The sequence below is a fragment of the Brachyhypopomus gauderio genome, chromosome 14, assembly GCF_052324685.1.
Source record: "Brachyhypopomus gauderio isolate BG-103 chromosome 14, BGAUD_0.2, whole genome shotgun sequence".
NCBI classification, from domain to species: domain Eukaryota; kingdom Metazoa; phylum Chordata; class Actinopteri; order Gymnotiformes; family Hypopomidae; genus Brachyhypopomus; species Brachyhypopomus gauderio.
In genome coordinates, this window is record NC_135224.1 from 5,762,778 (window position 1) to 5,776,528 (window position 13,751).

Consider the following 13,751-nt stretch of genomic DNA (forward strand, 5'->3'; position numbering starts at 1 on the left):
AAAGAGAATACATGGAACTCCATAACCAAGTGGCTGGCATAGTATACAGAGACACCTGTGCTTGTGCTGGACGTTCATAGGTCAAAGAGAGACACACTCCCGAAAGTGGGTGAGAATGGCCAAGTTATGGACTGTAATGGTAATGGATAAGTATGCAGACACAGTGGTGGACAAACAGCAGTAGATGGTCATTTAAAATAAAATTATGAAGTACACAAAATGTAATGCAGATATTTTGACAGTGTCTTATGGTGGCTGTGGTACAGGTGAGAGGTGTGAATGGAGTACATATGGTTGCATGGCTTCTGCAGGTGACATTAACCTGTAAGTCTCAGTGAGTCTCCACGTGTGTACACTTCCATCCACTTAAGAATTTACGCTTCATAGAGAAATATTAGAGAAATCTAATTTTTACTTTGAAACGTTTATTCACTGCACTGATCTGAGAGTTCTGGCTCGCAATGCCTGTGAGCACCACCAACATGAGACAAGAGCTACTCATGGAGCTACAGCCTACTGGTTACTGCTGGTTTCATGGACAGTGATCCTCTGTTGACTTTCTTACCTGTCCTCATTCCTCTTGTGTCTTGTATAATTTACAGTTCTATATAATACAGAATTACCGGTACTTAAAGATAACAAAAAATAACAATTGACACCAGAATTTTTACATAAATGTGCTTAATATGAAATGTTAAGATATCTAAGGCATTGTGGTGTGGTGTAGGAAGGAGAGGCAGCAAACAGATCCATTTCAACGCAACAAAGCTTTTAATGAGTTTCCTCAGCAACGTAATCACATATGAAACCGTAATTACATAGAACAGACTTAACTTAATACACGACACATGAGGGCAGGTCATTAGCACAGTAACACTACACAAACATGGCAGGGAGTAAACACATCTTTACACATACTTAAACCGATAAGGGGGGGGGGGGGGGACTTAACTGACAAGCAGGCATAATTACACACATATCAATAACCACATAACATAACCATACACAAACACAAAGCAATACCGGAGCCACAGGGGCTCATGGGAAAGTAGCCGACACTACAGTATTTATAAAATAACTAATTGAATTAATGTGATGGGATCGGAGACTCCGACCCATCACCAACCTCAGGTAACAAAGGACCGCAGGTCACCAAGGAGGTTATAGTGAAGGTGCAGAGACATGTAAAGACAACCCCTTTTTACATATTATCAGGGACAATTTAGTGTGGGAATGTATTGAATGTATGATGACGGCTGTTGACACTAGTCATTGTGGATGTTTGTGTAAAAAAAATAAAGCGTGAGAAATGGAAGAAACGGAGTCCTGGTCTTTGTGAAACATTATTCTGAGGGGCCTTCGCACCACTACTGGCTCACTCTACCACAGTTAAATATTTTTAATGGTTCACATTATTTTATTGTGATCATTCACATATTTGTCTCCGTTACAGCATACTGACTCTCATATTCAGTGCCAGCTGAAACACACAACACATAAACCAATGAGTCACTGCACCTTTACTGTTATTTTATTTACAGTGATTGATTCTTTGAGTAGTGAATTCTTACCTCGAGCTCTGTAGCATTTAACCCCTAGAATGATGGACACTAGCAGATATGGAGCAGCTGCCAGGAGAGTACTGAGAGGTCTGAGGACTGAGAATAGATCTGACAAACGTGGTATAACAGACATGAGAGAGGAAATTAATGTGGTTCACAAATATTAGAGCTTTTGGATTAAGGATATTTTTTGTAAAAAAAGAAATACAATATAATATAAAATTACATTTGAAATGCCTGCTCTACAAAGATTTTTCTTTCATAATTTCAGTGACTATTTCTTGAATACATTGTAGGTGGTGTCGCTGGGTAAGAGGACATAATGTATTAGATCCCAGGGAAACTGATATCTGTTCCTGGGAAGCAGCATCCTTAGTTTTTCTACACACACACTTTGACTATAAGAATCTGGACTGAGAGAGAAAATTCAGTTACTGCATGAAGTGTAAGCTTCACATCATACATTTATACTTTTATATTTTGTAACTCTCTTGCTATCAAATAAATACTGTTTAATATAGTTATAAGACCTCGACTTCTGTGCCATCAATTCCACCACAGCATATACAGGTAAATGAGTTTAGTGAATATGTGGCACTTGGAGCACAGTATTTGTGCTGGTAGGCACAGAAGAGAACGATTAACATGTGTATAGCGTGTTAGCATTATAGTTCCGAATAATTTTGGCTCAACTTTGTGTCGTAGCTAGTCCTCCAGTTTACAAAACATCACCTTGTACGTGAAGCTCATTACACATCTGACAGAAGCTAAAGGAATAGCTCATGCTCCTTCATACTCCCCTCATTAAAACCCCCCTGTTGAACTTACAGACATATGTTTTATATGGTTTAACCTACACATCAGTCACCAAAATAAATTAGATGTTAACCAGACATTACAATCCTGAGATTATTAGTGGAGTATAATTTCGGTACTGTGATTATAACTTTTTTTGTCCAATATCTTATTAAAAAGTAAATAAGTTGGTAAGATGTATAGGCCCTAAGATGTAAAGTTGTCAGTAATGACAAGAAGCAAAGTAACACTGCGAAGTCACATGGTCAGAGGTGAACTTCTGTATAGCAAATGTTACTGCTCCAGACCTAAAAATATAGGTGTTCTTTGCATGACTGAAAGGCATTCTAAGTGCTACGGTAACAACCAATCTTTGGTACAGGTCTGTTCCAGGAGGCAGTGCTGCTGTTTTGTCTGCGTTGCGATTAGTTGTTTGTGATTGTCTGCTTTGTCTTTTCTGTTATTGGTTGTTCGTTCTGTCTGTTAGATTGTTTTACGTTTCTTGGTTTGGTGGTTGATTTGTTTCTTTATTTGCACATTGGATTTGGTTAAGTGGGTTTTGGTGTGTTTTTTTTTTTTTGGTGGTTTAGGTAATTTTTTGCTTTCCTTAATTTTTTGTGCCAAGCTGTTTTTGGATTATGTTTAGTGTCAGTGATGTGAAGAGAGTTTTCATTTTATCAAGTGTACATGGGACATGTCTCCTTATTGTCCTTTCTCTCCATCCCATCTCTCCTCCAGTTATTGTGTGTAACTGTTTTTGTGTGTAACTGTTTTGTTTGTGAGCAGGTCAGGAGCTGCAGGTTGGACAGAGGCAGATGATCCTGGTGGTGGAATCTCGTGCACTGGTTTGGTAGCCTAGAGTATTCTGGGTGTGAGACTTGTGGTGTGGTCATGGTGGAAATGTAGGAGATTTCTGATCCCCCTGTTTTCTTCCTGTTAAGCCACAGTCCTGTTCCTCCTTGGAGTTATTAGTTAATTGCGTAGGTGAATATTGGTGTTTATATTGTTAATAAATGAATCATTGGAACTACATCTCAGGTCCAAGTGGTGTTGAACCTGTGCCTTCCTTTAGTTCTTGTTTTCTGTTTTGGGGCCTCATTGGACAGTTAAATTTCCTGGAGTGCAGTTCCCTTAGGTGGCGTAATCATGCAATTTGCTTTCGCTTTTCTACCCGCCTCACCACATAGTTTAATACTAGTTTAACAATGTCACTCTGAATTGATCTGGTCTGATCTCAACCCCATACAGTCCATCAACCAAGTCCAACACTCGACTGATATGTTATTTGAGTAAGCAAAACATGCACAGCTTACCTGTCTCTGGCTGCTCTGGTCTACATGCCAGTGGTTTTGTAGCAGTCTGGTTGCTGACACTGTTGACTGCAGTGCAGATTAAGGTAATGTCTCCCTCTGCAGGTGGAAGAGTGAAGTACAGCAAAGCTCCACTCCCATTCTGATACCCGCTCCATGTGTAAGATGCACTTTGGTCTTCAGATGCTTGGCACCAAACATGAACTTCACAGGCCTTTATATGATCCAGCCAGGTCTGGTTGCTCTGAATAGTGACTGTTTCAATTCGGGTTGCTATAAGTGATATTAGCTGATATACAATTATGATATACCTTCATAAATGAGTAAAAAGGATAGACATGAGGGTTGAGGGCACAAGGCCATTTATATTGCAGTAGTTTGTACATAATGGCATCATGTCCATAAACGGTGTCCAGAAATAAGTGGAAATTATCTGTACAGTATAACCCAGAATGACTCTACAAACGGGTGAAGGTGTATACAGGTGTACTCACCAGCCACTATTAAATTGATCGTCTTTGTTGGAAACTGACCTATAGTCCCATCTGCAAGAATAGAGAAGGTCCCAGAGTCTTGAACTCGAAGATGTTCCACTTCTACACTAACAGTAATCTTGTCCACCTTTAATCTTCCCTCGAACTGGAGATTATTAGTTTTATGGATTTGCTTGTCTACATACATAGCAAGTGTATTCCCATTAAAGCTCCACTCTGCATATGTTACATTTTCTTTTGGCCATCCAAGTGGTAGAAGGAGGGAACCTCCAGTAGTTCTGTGTTCTGTCACTGTGTTCACATCAGCCACAGCACACACACCTACAAGAGAGACACTTATAAAACCGAACATGATAAACAGTCTCACTCCATGGCTTCATCAGTGGAGTGACACCAGTATAACAGACAGAAAATTTCTATCACTAATAATGGTGATTATAAAAATATCAATTTTTATATCTCTGTGTACTCTCACTGTGTTCACATCAGCCACAGCACACAAGACACATTTCTCAGATTATACATACATGGATTCTGACAAGCTGATTCACGAAACTGCTTGAAAGGCCAGTATACTGAAGACTATAATTTCATTTGAAAAAACAAGCAGGCTTACAATTAGGTTCAGGTTAGGTTTAGACTTCAGTTTAGGAATCACTTGGAACATGCACAATCTTCTCAGACATTTGTTTTTAAAGACTTTATATGACTACACTTTTGGCTTAGAAATGAAGTCCACTTGTTACACAAATCATTACAAGAAGAACTCATTATGTGTATTACCTGAGATATAGTACACATATAGGTACATACCCTGAAGAACCCCTAGCAGCAGTGAACTCCAGTATGAAACGCAATATACATGACAGACTCTCATTGCGGCTATAGAGGACTTGTCCGAGATGACTGACTTGATAGTGGTAAAGAGAAAAAACTAAATTTTCCACTTCCTGTGGATCTGATGTATATGTACATGTATACTTCCTGTACGTTTTTGAAAAGGCACAAATGTCAGTTTCCTAGTGACACCATTTTTTTTGTACGAATAGACTGGTCCTAAACCAATATTACATTTTTTTTTTTCTTGATGAAAATTGCTGTTAGACAGTTATTACACAACTCTGTTGTGCTAATAGAATAATTGCACATGTATCTATTTATTTAAAATTAACAAATGTAATATTAAATTATTTATGCAAGCTAAGAACTTATTTCTATGTTCTTAAAACAGTATCACTATGTAACTATTGTAGGCATATAGGTACGAAACCTGAAACGGAAGAAATGGAAGGCTGATTTTGTAATGTTGAGTCTCAGCGTGATCAGCCAGTGTAATACATGAATTGCACTATGAGTCTTGCAGAAGGCACGTGGCATGTCTGTTGGCAACCTTTTTGACAGACATCAATTAAATGAATGTAAATGATTACAAAATGAAAACTTCAAACTATTAGAATTGAAGGCCCATTACATAAGGAAACACTTTGATAAGGTTTCAGTGTCATATTCGGGTTACTCTCCTTAATCCAGTGGTTTACAGTGTCCGTGCAGTGGAAGTATATGGACAGTAAATTTGATGCCCTAATAAAGCGATTTCATCTGAGGGCTTCATGAACAGAGAAAAAAAATGTGGAGAAACCATAAACTGAGATTAGAAACAGATACCAGATAAGACACCAGAGAGAAATGAAGTTCCTCCATCAGCTTGTTTTGCTAAAGTTGATCTTCATCTACAGTGTTCAAAAACTTTGCTTCATAGTTTGGTCATTTAGTTTAGGTTCTTCCCATCTGTATCTCTCTAGTAATCAGCATGTAGTCTCAGCATTAATCAAGTTGACGTCTGTGCCTGAATTTGATTCCTAACCCACTCTAAGATTTTCTTGGTGGAGATGTATGGCATAGTGACAACCTGAACTTCATTTGAACTTATGACAGTTACACTGTACCATTGACTCCTGCATCATTGAGAATTTCTTGAATACATTGTAGGTTTTGATGCTGTGTAAGAGGACATAATGTATACACGCATCTGTAGAGTCTGCAAGAAATGTTACAGAAACACTACATATAATGATCTGGGTAGCTAGGGGCAGGTCTAACAACCTGTGCACAGAGCCCATATGTCTAAGTGTGCAGGTCTAAATATGTTCCATTCTGCATTTTTTAGATGTTCACTTAGATCTATTAAATAAGATCTATGAGGAAGGACTACAAAATAAGGTATTTGTAGGAGTGTGAGTGAAGGGTGGTGGTGAAGGTTGGAAGGATGTTCAAAACAAAAACAAAAAACCCACACGGCGCCACTGTGTGTGTCATACTTGCCACGACACTTCTCCTGTTTACAGCCCTCATGAAGGGAAGGAGGACAACAGAACAGAAAGATGAAAATGGAGCAGAACAGAGTGAGGGAATCAAGGAACATTCTGCTGTACCTAGTCTTGTGACCAGGACGTGCACGGGGTCAGATGTTTTCTCCCCGCTGCCCTGTGGTAGCCACACCTTGACCTGGCAGGAGTACAGGCCGGAGTCCGAGCGTTGTGCCTTGGGAAGGAAGAGCCTGAACGTGCCTGGCCCAGTCCTGCTTGTGACCAACACCTCCGATCCTGTCAGTATCTGCCCGTCACGGGCCACACGGAGCAGTCCAGGGCACCAGCCGGCCTGAACAGCCACGTAACCTCCAGACTCAGAGAGTCCAGGCCTTCAGCAGTAACTAAGCAGGTCAGGTTGAGAGTGTCCTCCACGCTGAGGGTCACGTTCTTGTGTGCAGTAACCGTCAGAGACTGGGCTGGTGGTGAGGAGGAAGGACGTTAAAAGCAGCCAAGTTACAGATGAAAACAACGAAACTGAACAGGACCTGCAGGATGGATTCCCAGTAAAGTCCTGGTTATGGCCTGAATGTCCACCTAAGCTCAGCAGAACCACGTTGAGAGGGCCCTGGAAGGAAAACGTACATGCAGTGGTGCGCTGAATAAAATACAGTAGAACCCTGGAACTTGACCGCCTCAAGTTTTGAGAATTTTGTCTTTGAGCTCGAACAAAACTTCAGAATCCGACCGACTCATTTGACTTTTGTAAACAAAATACAGTTCGTGCTTCGGTCACATGCTGCTAGTTGGCGTTTAAGCTAGGCTTATACTTGACGCTTTGTGACCGGCGTGAGGGTCGTGCACCTCTCAAATTTTGTAACTTCGCGCGTGCCACACTTCAGTGCAATGAATAAAGTCATGTTTGCAGGGTTCATACACCTTTACAAGATGGAATTCAAACACTTGTATGTCATTAAGGTCCATTTTCAATATTTTCCAGCAACTTAAGCTTAATTAAGTTATATATTCAAAATTATTTGCAATAATTCACTTTTTTATCACATTATTAGCACTACGGTCACTCGCGAAAGTATAACTGAGCCTTTAGTTGCCTTTGTTGTTCAATGGGTTTTAAACCATTTTGAGGTTGTGCCCCAAGCTTCTGCTGTATTTTTGTTGTTTTTTGTGAGTTTTGTACTGTTTTAGACAGAAAACATGAGTCCCAAGAAAGACAGCAGAAAGCAGAAGAGGAAAACGGTAATAACAAAAATAGAGTTGAAAAAGGCGATCGTGTGACGGACTTAGCATTGGAACTCAACTTGTTGAGAAGCAAGGTTGCCAACTCTCACACATTGAGCGCGAGACACACGCATTTGACCGTCTTCACATGCTCTCACGCCACACTTCCGATTTCTCACGCAGAAAAAAAAATCTAGTTAATTTATCTCTGATCCATATCTATGATTCAATGAGTTACTACTTTGCTCCGGCGCCAACCACTGGCGATCGATAGATTGCAATATAATACTTAATTTGTGTCCATTTTACAGCCCGCCCGGTAACAACTTACGTTGGCCACCTCCCCAGTCAACAATTGACACTCGTCACCTCCTCCAGGTTCAAATCTCACTCCAAGTGATCTTGAAAAGTTGGCAACCCTGGTGAAGGGATTAATCCGTTTTCAGTTATTTCTTATGGGGGACAATTGATTTGGAACTCGACTGAATCGCTTCTCGATGCTCCTTCCGGAATGAATTGGCGTCGAGTTCCGGGGTTCTACTGTATCATAAAGAGACCACAGCGCAAACTGAACACTCCAGCACCTAACTCTCATTGTTCTTGGAGCTTCATTATTATAGATAGGGTTTAAGAGAACTGATCTTCTGTTCTACTCAAGTAACCTTCTCTTCTCAGTTAACCCTGCTTTCATCATGAGAGGTTCTGTTAAGGACACCAAAGTATTGACACCAGCACAACTTTCCTTGACTGTGAACTCAGCCTGGATACCAACTGCTGGTAGAAAAACAGCCAAGCAGTTACCTTTCCCTCCTCCAGGCTGTCTGGTCCACTCCCTGGCTGTGCACACATATGCTCCCTGATCCTGCGCCTTGACCCCCTTCAGCTGCACCCCGTAATGGCCATCACCACGCAGGTCCAAGAGGAGGCCGCCGTCCTCATAACGCTGGGTAAAGACAAAAACGGCTGTAACTCTTGAAATATTGAACATGGAACTGAAATACTTTGGATTTTTCCATGAAACATATCTGCCTACAAATGGGGAAGGTTTGAAGAGATTCTGAGAAGGTCAATCTAAATTTTGGTTGATTTGACATGGAATGACCCTATAGAGAGAGAGTTCCTCTCTGAGAAAGTCATTATCTCTTGTATAAACTGCAGTAAAATCTTTAAACCTTCACAGAGAAGCTACACTTAAATTGTACATGGTAGAGAAACCTGTCCTTTCTGGTAGTCCTAAATGTCATTTGATCAGTTAGCTCTAGAGTTATGAGCATTTGTTTGGCCCTAAGCACTCAGAGAAGATGGAGATTAGAGATTCTGCTTCGCAGAAGCAGTGATGGAGTGAAAGTTATTTTTGAATGTCTCCCCTCCCCCCACACACACATACATATATAGATACATCTCTCATACCGACACCACACACACACATTCACACACACACACCTCTCATAACCACACCACACCACAATCACACACTCTCTCATACCCACTCCACACAGTCATGCATATATACACTACAGAGATACACACATACATAGATACATCTCTAATACCGACACCACACACACACACACACACACACACACACACACCATACCCACTCCACACAGTCACGCACATATACACCACACACACACACATACATATACTGTATCTCTCTCATACCCACTACACACACACACACACACACACACACACACACACACACACACACACACACACACACACACACACACACACAGACACACACACATCGGCATAAAGAACCCAGCAGAGCCCAGTAGTCACGTTAAAATGCCACATCAAACACTCTGCGATGAGGCCAAGAAACGCTATGATTACATTTAGGACTTGTGAGTTTAAAGTTAATAAAAGATGCAACTCAACAAGTTCCAACACTAAAACAAAAATAAATAATGTTTCTTTTTCTTTTCGCATCTTGAGAAAGCAAAGATTTTCCCACGGGAACGCCTTTGTCAAACCAAATCGACCAAAGAATGGCTGCTAGTGAATGCCAGACCTCCTCTGTGTAGCAAACTTCTCTCAAGTTGTGTCACTACCGTAGCGTTTTGAGCTGAAAATGTTTTTACAGAAACAGCAATCCAAAAGTCTGTGTGAGATGGTGCGCATGTTTCATGATGAGGAGCTGGCTACCTAGACTGGAGTGCGTGACTATCTGAGCTATGACGTGTGTGTCTTATTCCTTTCTTATTGGACAAGGGAACGGACAGGTGAACTGCTACAACCCCATCACGAACCTGCATAGATGTGTGCCACTAATTATCTCTTCCAGAATAGCTCAATATCTAGAGAGATTTTGGTCCTTCTGGTTTAGATCCAGATTTTTGAGTATTCTCTGAACAGCACCAAATAACTTATTTACGTTAAGGAGAAAGACAGGGTGTAGGCAGGAAACTGTTAGTCAAAGTGTTGTACTAGAAGGAAAAGCATACCAGTTTCAGCTGTTTAAATGTTTCGATTTGAGAGCTGTTTTATTGCATCTATTAATATCATTATCTTTAACAGATTGAAAACACCAGTGTTAGATGCCTGGAGAGTCACAGTGAATGAATGAATGAATGAATGAATGAATGAATGCTTGATTTATATAGCGCCTTTCCAAACTCCCAAGGCGCTTTACAATTTAACACAGGTACAAGTCACAAACAACCAATCACACACACACCGGCGAGAAGCGGCAGCCAATTGCGCACAGCGTACTCTCTACCGGAAGCCACAGCCCCCTGGGGGACTGAATGGGGTGCAGGAAGGGGAGAGAGACAGACTCTAGTGGCAGAGCACCATCCACCACTGGGCATACAAGCAAACACAGACACACTCAGACTCTACTTTGCTGTCTGCACTACAGTGCTTAACCAGCTCGGTTATGGACCTTGCTGTCTCTTTCCACCAGACACCAGACATCAGACATCATGGTGCACAACCCACAGAACCCACACAGCCTACATTCAGACTCCACCCTCATTCTCACAGACTCCATTACATCTGTAGAACATATAACTATGAAAGGGTCTTCAGTTGCTATAGGATTCATGAAATGTTGGTAAGTGCAAGTTTATGTAAGTTGAGTCTGAAGCATTCTTAAAAGCCAATGGCGTTTAGGCACAGGTGTTTTTCCCCAATGCCATTCAACTGAAAATGGTTTTAAGGAGGTACCATGGTTGGACATGTCATGAGGGCAACACTGTGGATTGGTGGACAGCATGTTTGCCTCTCAGCAGTGCTTTGAACAAGGTTGAATGATAAACTAAAGCAGTCATATCTCAAAAATAAGAGAATAATCCTTTGACTGACTCATACAGTCTACACGCCACCTCAGGTTTAGAATGGGTCAGTTGGTTCTGTTTTTACACTGTAAGATCAACAACAGACTGCAGAATATTTTCTGGGTTAAAATTAAATTCTTTGGGAGAAGCACAATATCAAGTTAGAATGAGATTTAAGCAGTGTGGTGTGTATTATGTTGTTAAAAGAACATTAGGTGGCATAATTCTGCACATTAGAAAGTGTCAAATGTTGCAAATTCTCCATTTAGATTTTCAAACATTCTTTGCAGGATTCCAGTGGTCTGTCATTATTTATAATGGTGGATATTATTAACACCTAAATTAAAAGGCCCAGTTGCAGCCAGATACTTCTGCTGCTCTCCGTCTACCACATCAGTCCAGGGTGAATTATAGTGAGTTTATAGTGAGTAGTAGCAGTACTCACCAGCACTTCACTTTTGTGACAACTTTTCAAGGGCTTATTCTTTACAACATAAGAAAATGCATATTTAATTAACAAATATATATGAATTAAGATGTAATAGTAGTCATATTTTTTTAGTTGAATTAATTTATTTACTTTGAATGTAATTCATCTCAATTGTATAAGCATGTGTAATGTTGACAGAGTGCCTATTGGTGTTAAAGCCTGCTGAAGTCATGAGGGTTTTGTGGTTAAAAGCAGGATTGGTGGTGTTTGTTGGGTAAAAGAAGGGTTGGTGGTGGATGTTTGGTGGCTTGTGCATTTCAGCTATTTTCCTTTCTCCTAAGAACATGGCCATTTTTGCTCTTTGTCCTTGTCTATTTTGTAAACATGAATTTTCAAAACATAATTTAAAATCTAATTTTTTTGCACCTAAAGTAATTGTGTGCACAGTAAATAAATCCTCTGCCATATTACATACCAATCATTCAAATACTCTCTCTGACTTATAGCTGTCAGGGACAACTGACCTTTTTCCCCACTATCATTTCTGCTCTGATCACTTTGCTTAATTCCTGAATTTCCAAGGGTTGGAGGATGTGATGCAGAATGTTCAACTGTACCCAACAGTGCTACAGTACACACCTGTGTCTGGACAGAGCAGTTGGACATCTTTGCTTGTTTTCTTACTGACTTTGTTACTTAATGTGCAAGATACATTTTCTCCTACACCAATCAGAGAGAAGTCTAAAGTCAGTGTTTGTTTCGTCGTGTTTATCCATGGGATTCCGTGTTTGCTCCAGGACACAGACGTGTCAGGGTAGTGTTCAGCACCACACGTGAGTGTTACCACTGCCTTCCCACACGTGGCTGTCAGCCAAGGTTCGGACAAGGGCTCTGAAATACATCAAACTCAGAAGTGAACTGGTGATTTTTTCCCCGACTCTGGAGTCATAGCTGTGTCCACAAAGCTTGTACTCACCAAGAACACACAACCTCACTGTGGAGGAGTGTAGCTGAACTCAGTCCTTGCTGAAGACTGTGGCGTGATAATCCCCAGCACTGCTTAACTGGACATTCTCCAGAACGAGCGCTCCGTTAGGCTTTGCTTTCAGCATGGCTATCCTGACGCTGCTGCCCCTCCGATAGAAGACTTTTGTCTGGTTATGGATCCAGGACAGATGACTGCTGCGGTCTAAACCACCAAATCTCAGGGGCAGTTCCACCGCAGTGCCCACTGCTCTGTAGATGCACGGGTTGCCCTCTTCTTCTAGATGAATGTTACAAATTATATAACATTTTACACAAAAATAAATTATGGATGACATGAGACAATTATTAGAAAATTTGAAAATCCTTTAGTTTTCTTGTTTGTTTTCTGCTTTGGGGCCTCATTGGACAGTTCAGTTTCCTGGGGTGCAGTTCCCCTAGGTGGCGTAGTCATGCAATTTACTTTCTCTTTTCCACCTGCCTCGCCACATAGTTTAACACTAGTTTAACAGAAGGTCTCTACTGAACTGATCTGGTCTGATGTCATCAACCCCACATAGTCCATCAACCTCAAGTCCAACACTCAACTGATGCTCAGATGTTATTTGAGTAAGCAAAACATGCACAGCTTACCTGTCTCTGGCTGCTCTGGTCTACATGCCAGTGGTTTTGTAGCAGTCTGGTTGCTGACACTGTTGACTGCAGTGCAGATTAAGGTAATGTCTCCCTCTGCAGGTGGAAGAGTGAAGTACAGCAAAGCTCCACTCCCATTCTGATACCCGCTCCATGTGTAAGATGCACTTTGGTCTTCAGATGCTTGGCACCAAACATGAAAATCACAGGCCTTTATATGATCCAGCCAGGTCTGGTTGCTCTGAATAGTGACTGTTTCAATTCAGGCTGCATATGAAGAGATTATATAATAAGAGCATTTTCTTGTGTTGTAAGAGATATTAGATGATGATATACAATTATGATCTACATTCATAAATGAAGACACAATTTCTAAAATACAAAGGATGGACATGAGGGTTGAGGGCGCAAGACTGTTTAGTTATGTTGCATTAGTTTGTACATAACAGTGTCATATACATAAAGACGGTGTCCAGAAAACTGGGATTAATCTGTACACTATAAACCAAAATGACTTTACAAACTGTAGCTATAAAGCAGCCTGAAGGTCTTGATGATGGGTAAATCAGTACTCGGGTGTACTGATCAGAGACTCTCAAATTGATCGTCTTTGTTAGAAACTGATTTATAGTCCCATCTGTAATAATAGAGAAGGTTCCAGAGTCTTGAACTTGAAGATGTTCCACTTGTACACTAACAGTAATATTGTCC

General features: G+C 40.8%; 1 protein-coding gene and 1 long non-coding RNA gene across 3 annotated transcripts in view; one reads left to right on the forward strand and one right to left on the reverse strand.

The window, feature by feature from the left end:
- Positions 1 to 764: 764 nt before the first annotated feature.
- LOC143474519 (uncharacterized) lies at positions 765 to 5,073 on the reverse strand. The gene is made up of 5 exons (XM_076972003.1): positions 4,975 to 5,073; positions 4,162 to 4,482; positions 3,671 to 3,940; positions 1,572 to 1,670; positions 765 to 1,480 (listed from the first exon to the last, which is right to left on the reverse strand). Exons 1-5 carry the CDS (start codon positions 5,036 to 5,038, stop codon positions 1,431 to 1,433), a joined length of 804 nt encoding a protein of 267 aa, XP_076828118.1. The 5' UTR covers positions 5,039 to 5,073; the 3' UTR covers positions 765 to 1,430.
- A 3,439-nt stretch (positions 5,074 to 8,512) lies between these two features.
- LOC143474523 (uncharacterized) overlaps positions 8,513 to 13,751 on the forward strand; it is a 33,984-nt gene continuing 28,745 nt past the window's right edge. For both annotated transcript variants that reach the window (XR_013120804.1, XR_013120803.1), the window contains exon 1: positions 8,513 to 8,653. This is a non-coding gene — a long non-coding RNA (uncharacterized LOC143474523). The remainder of the gene's footprint in view (positions 8,654 to 13,751) is intronic.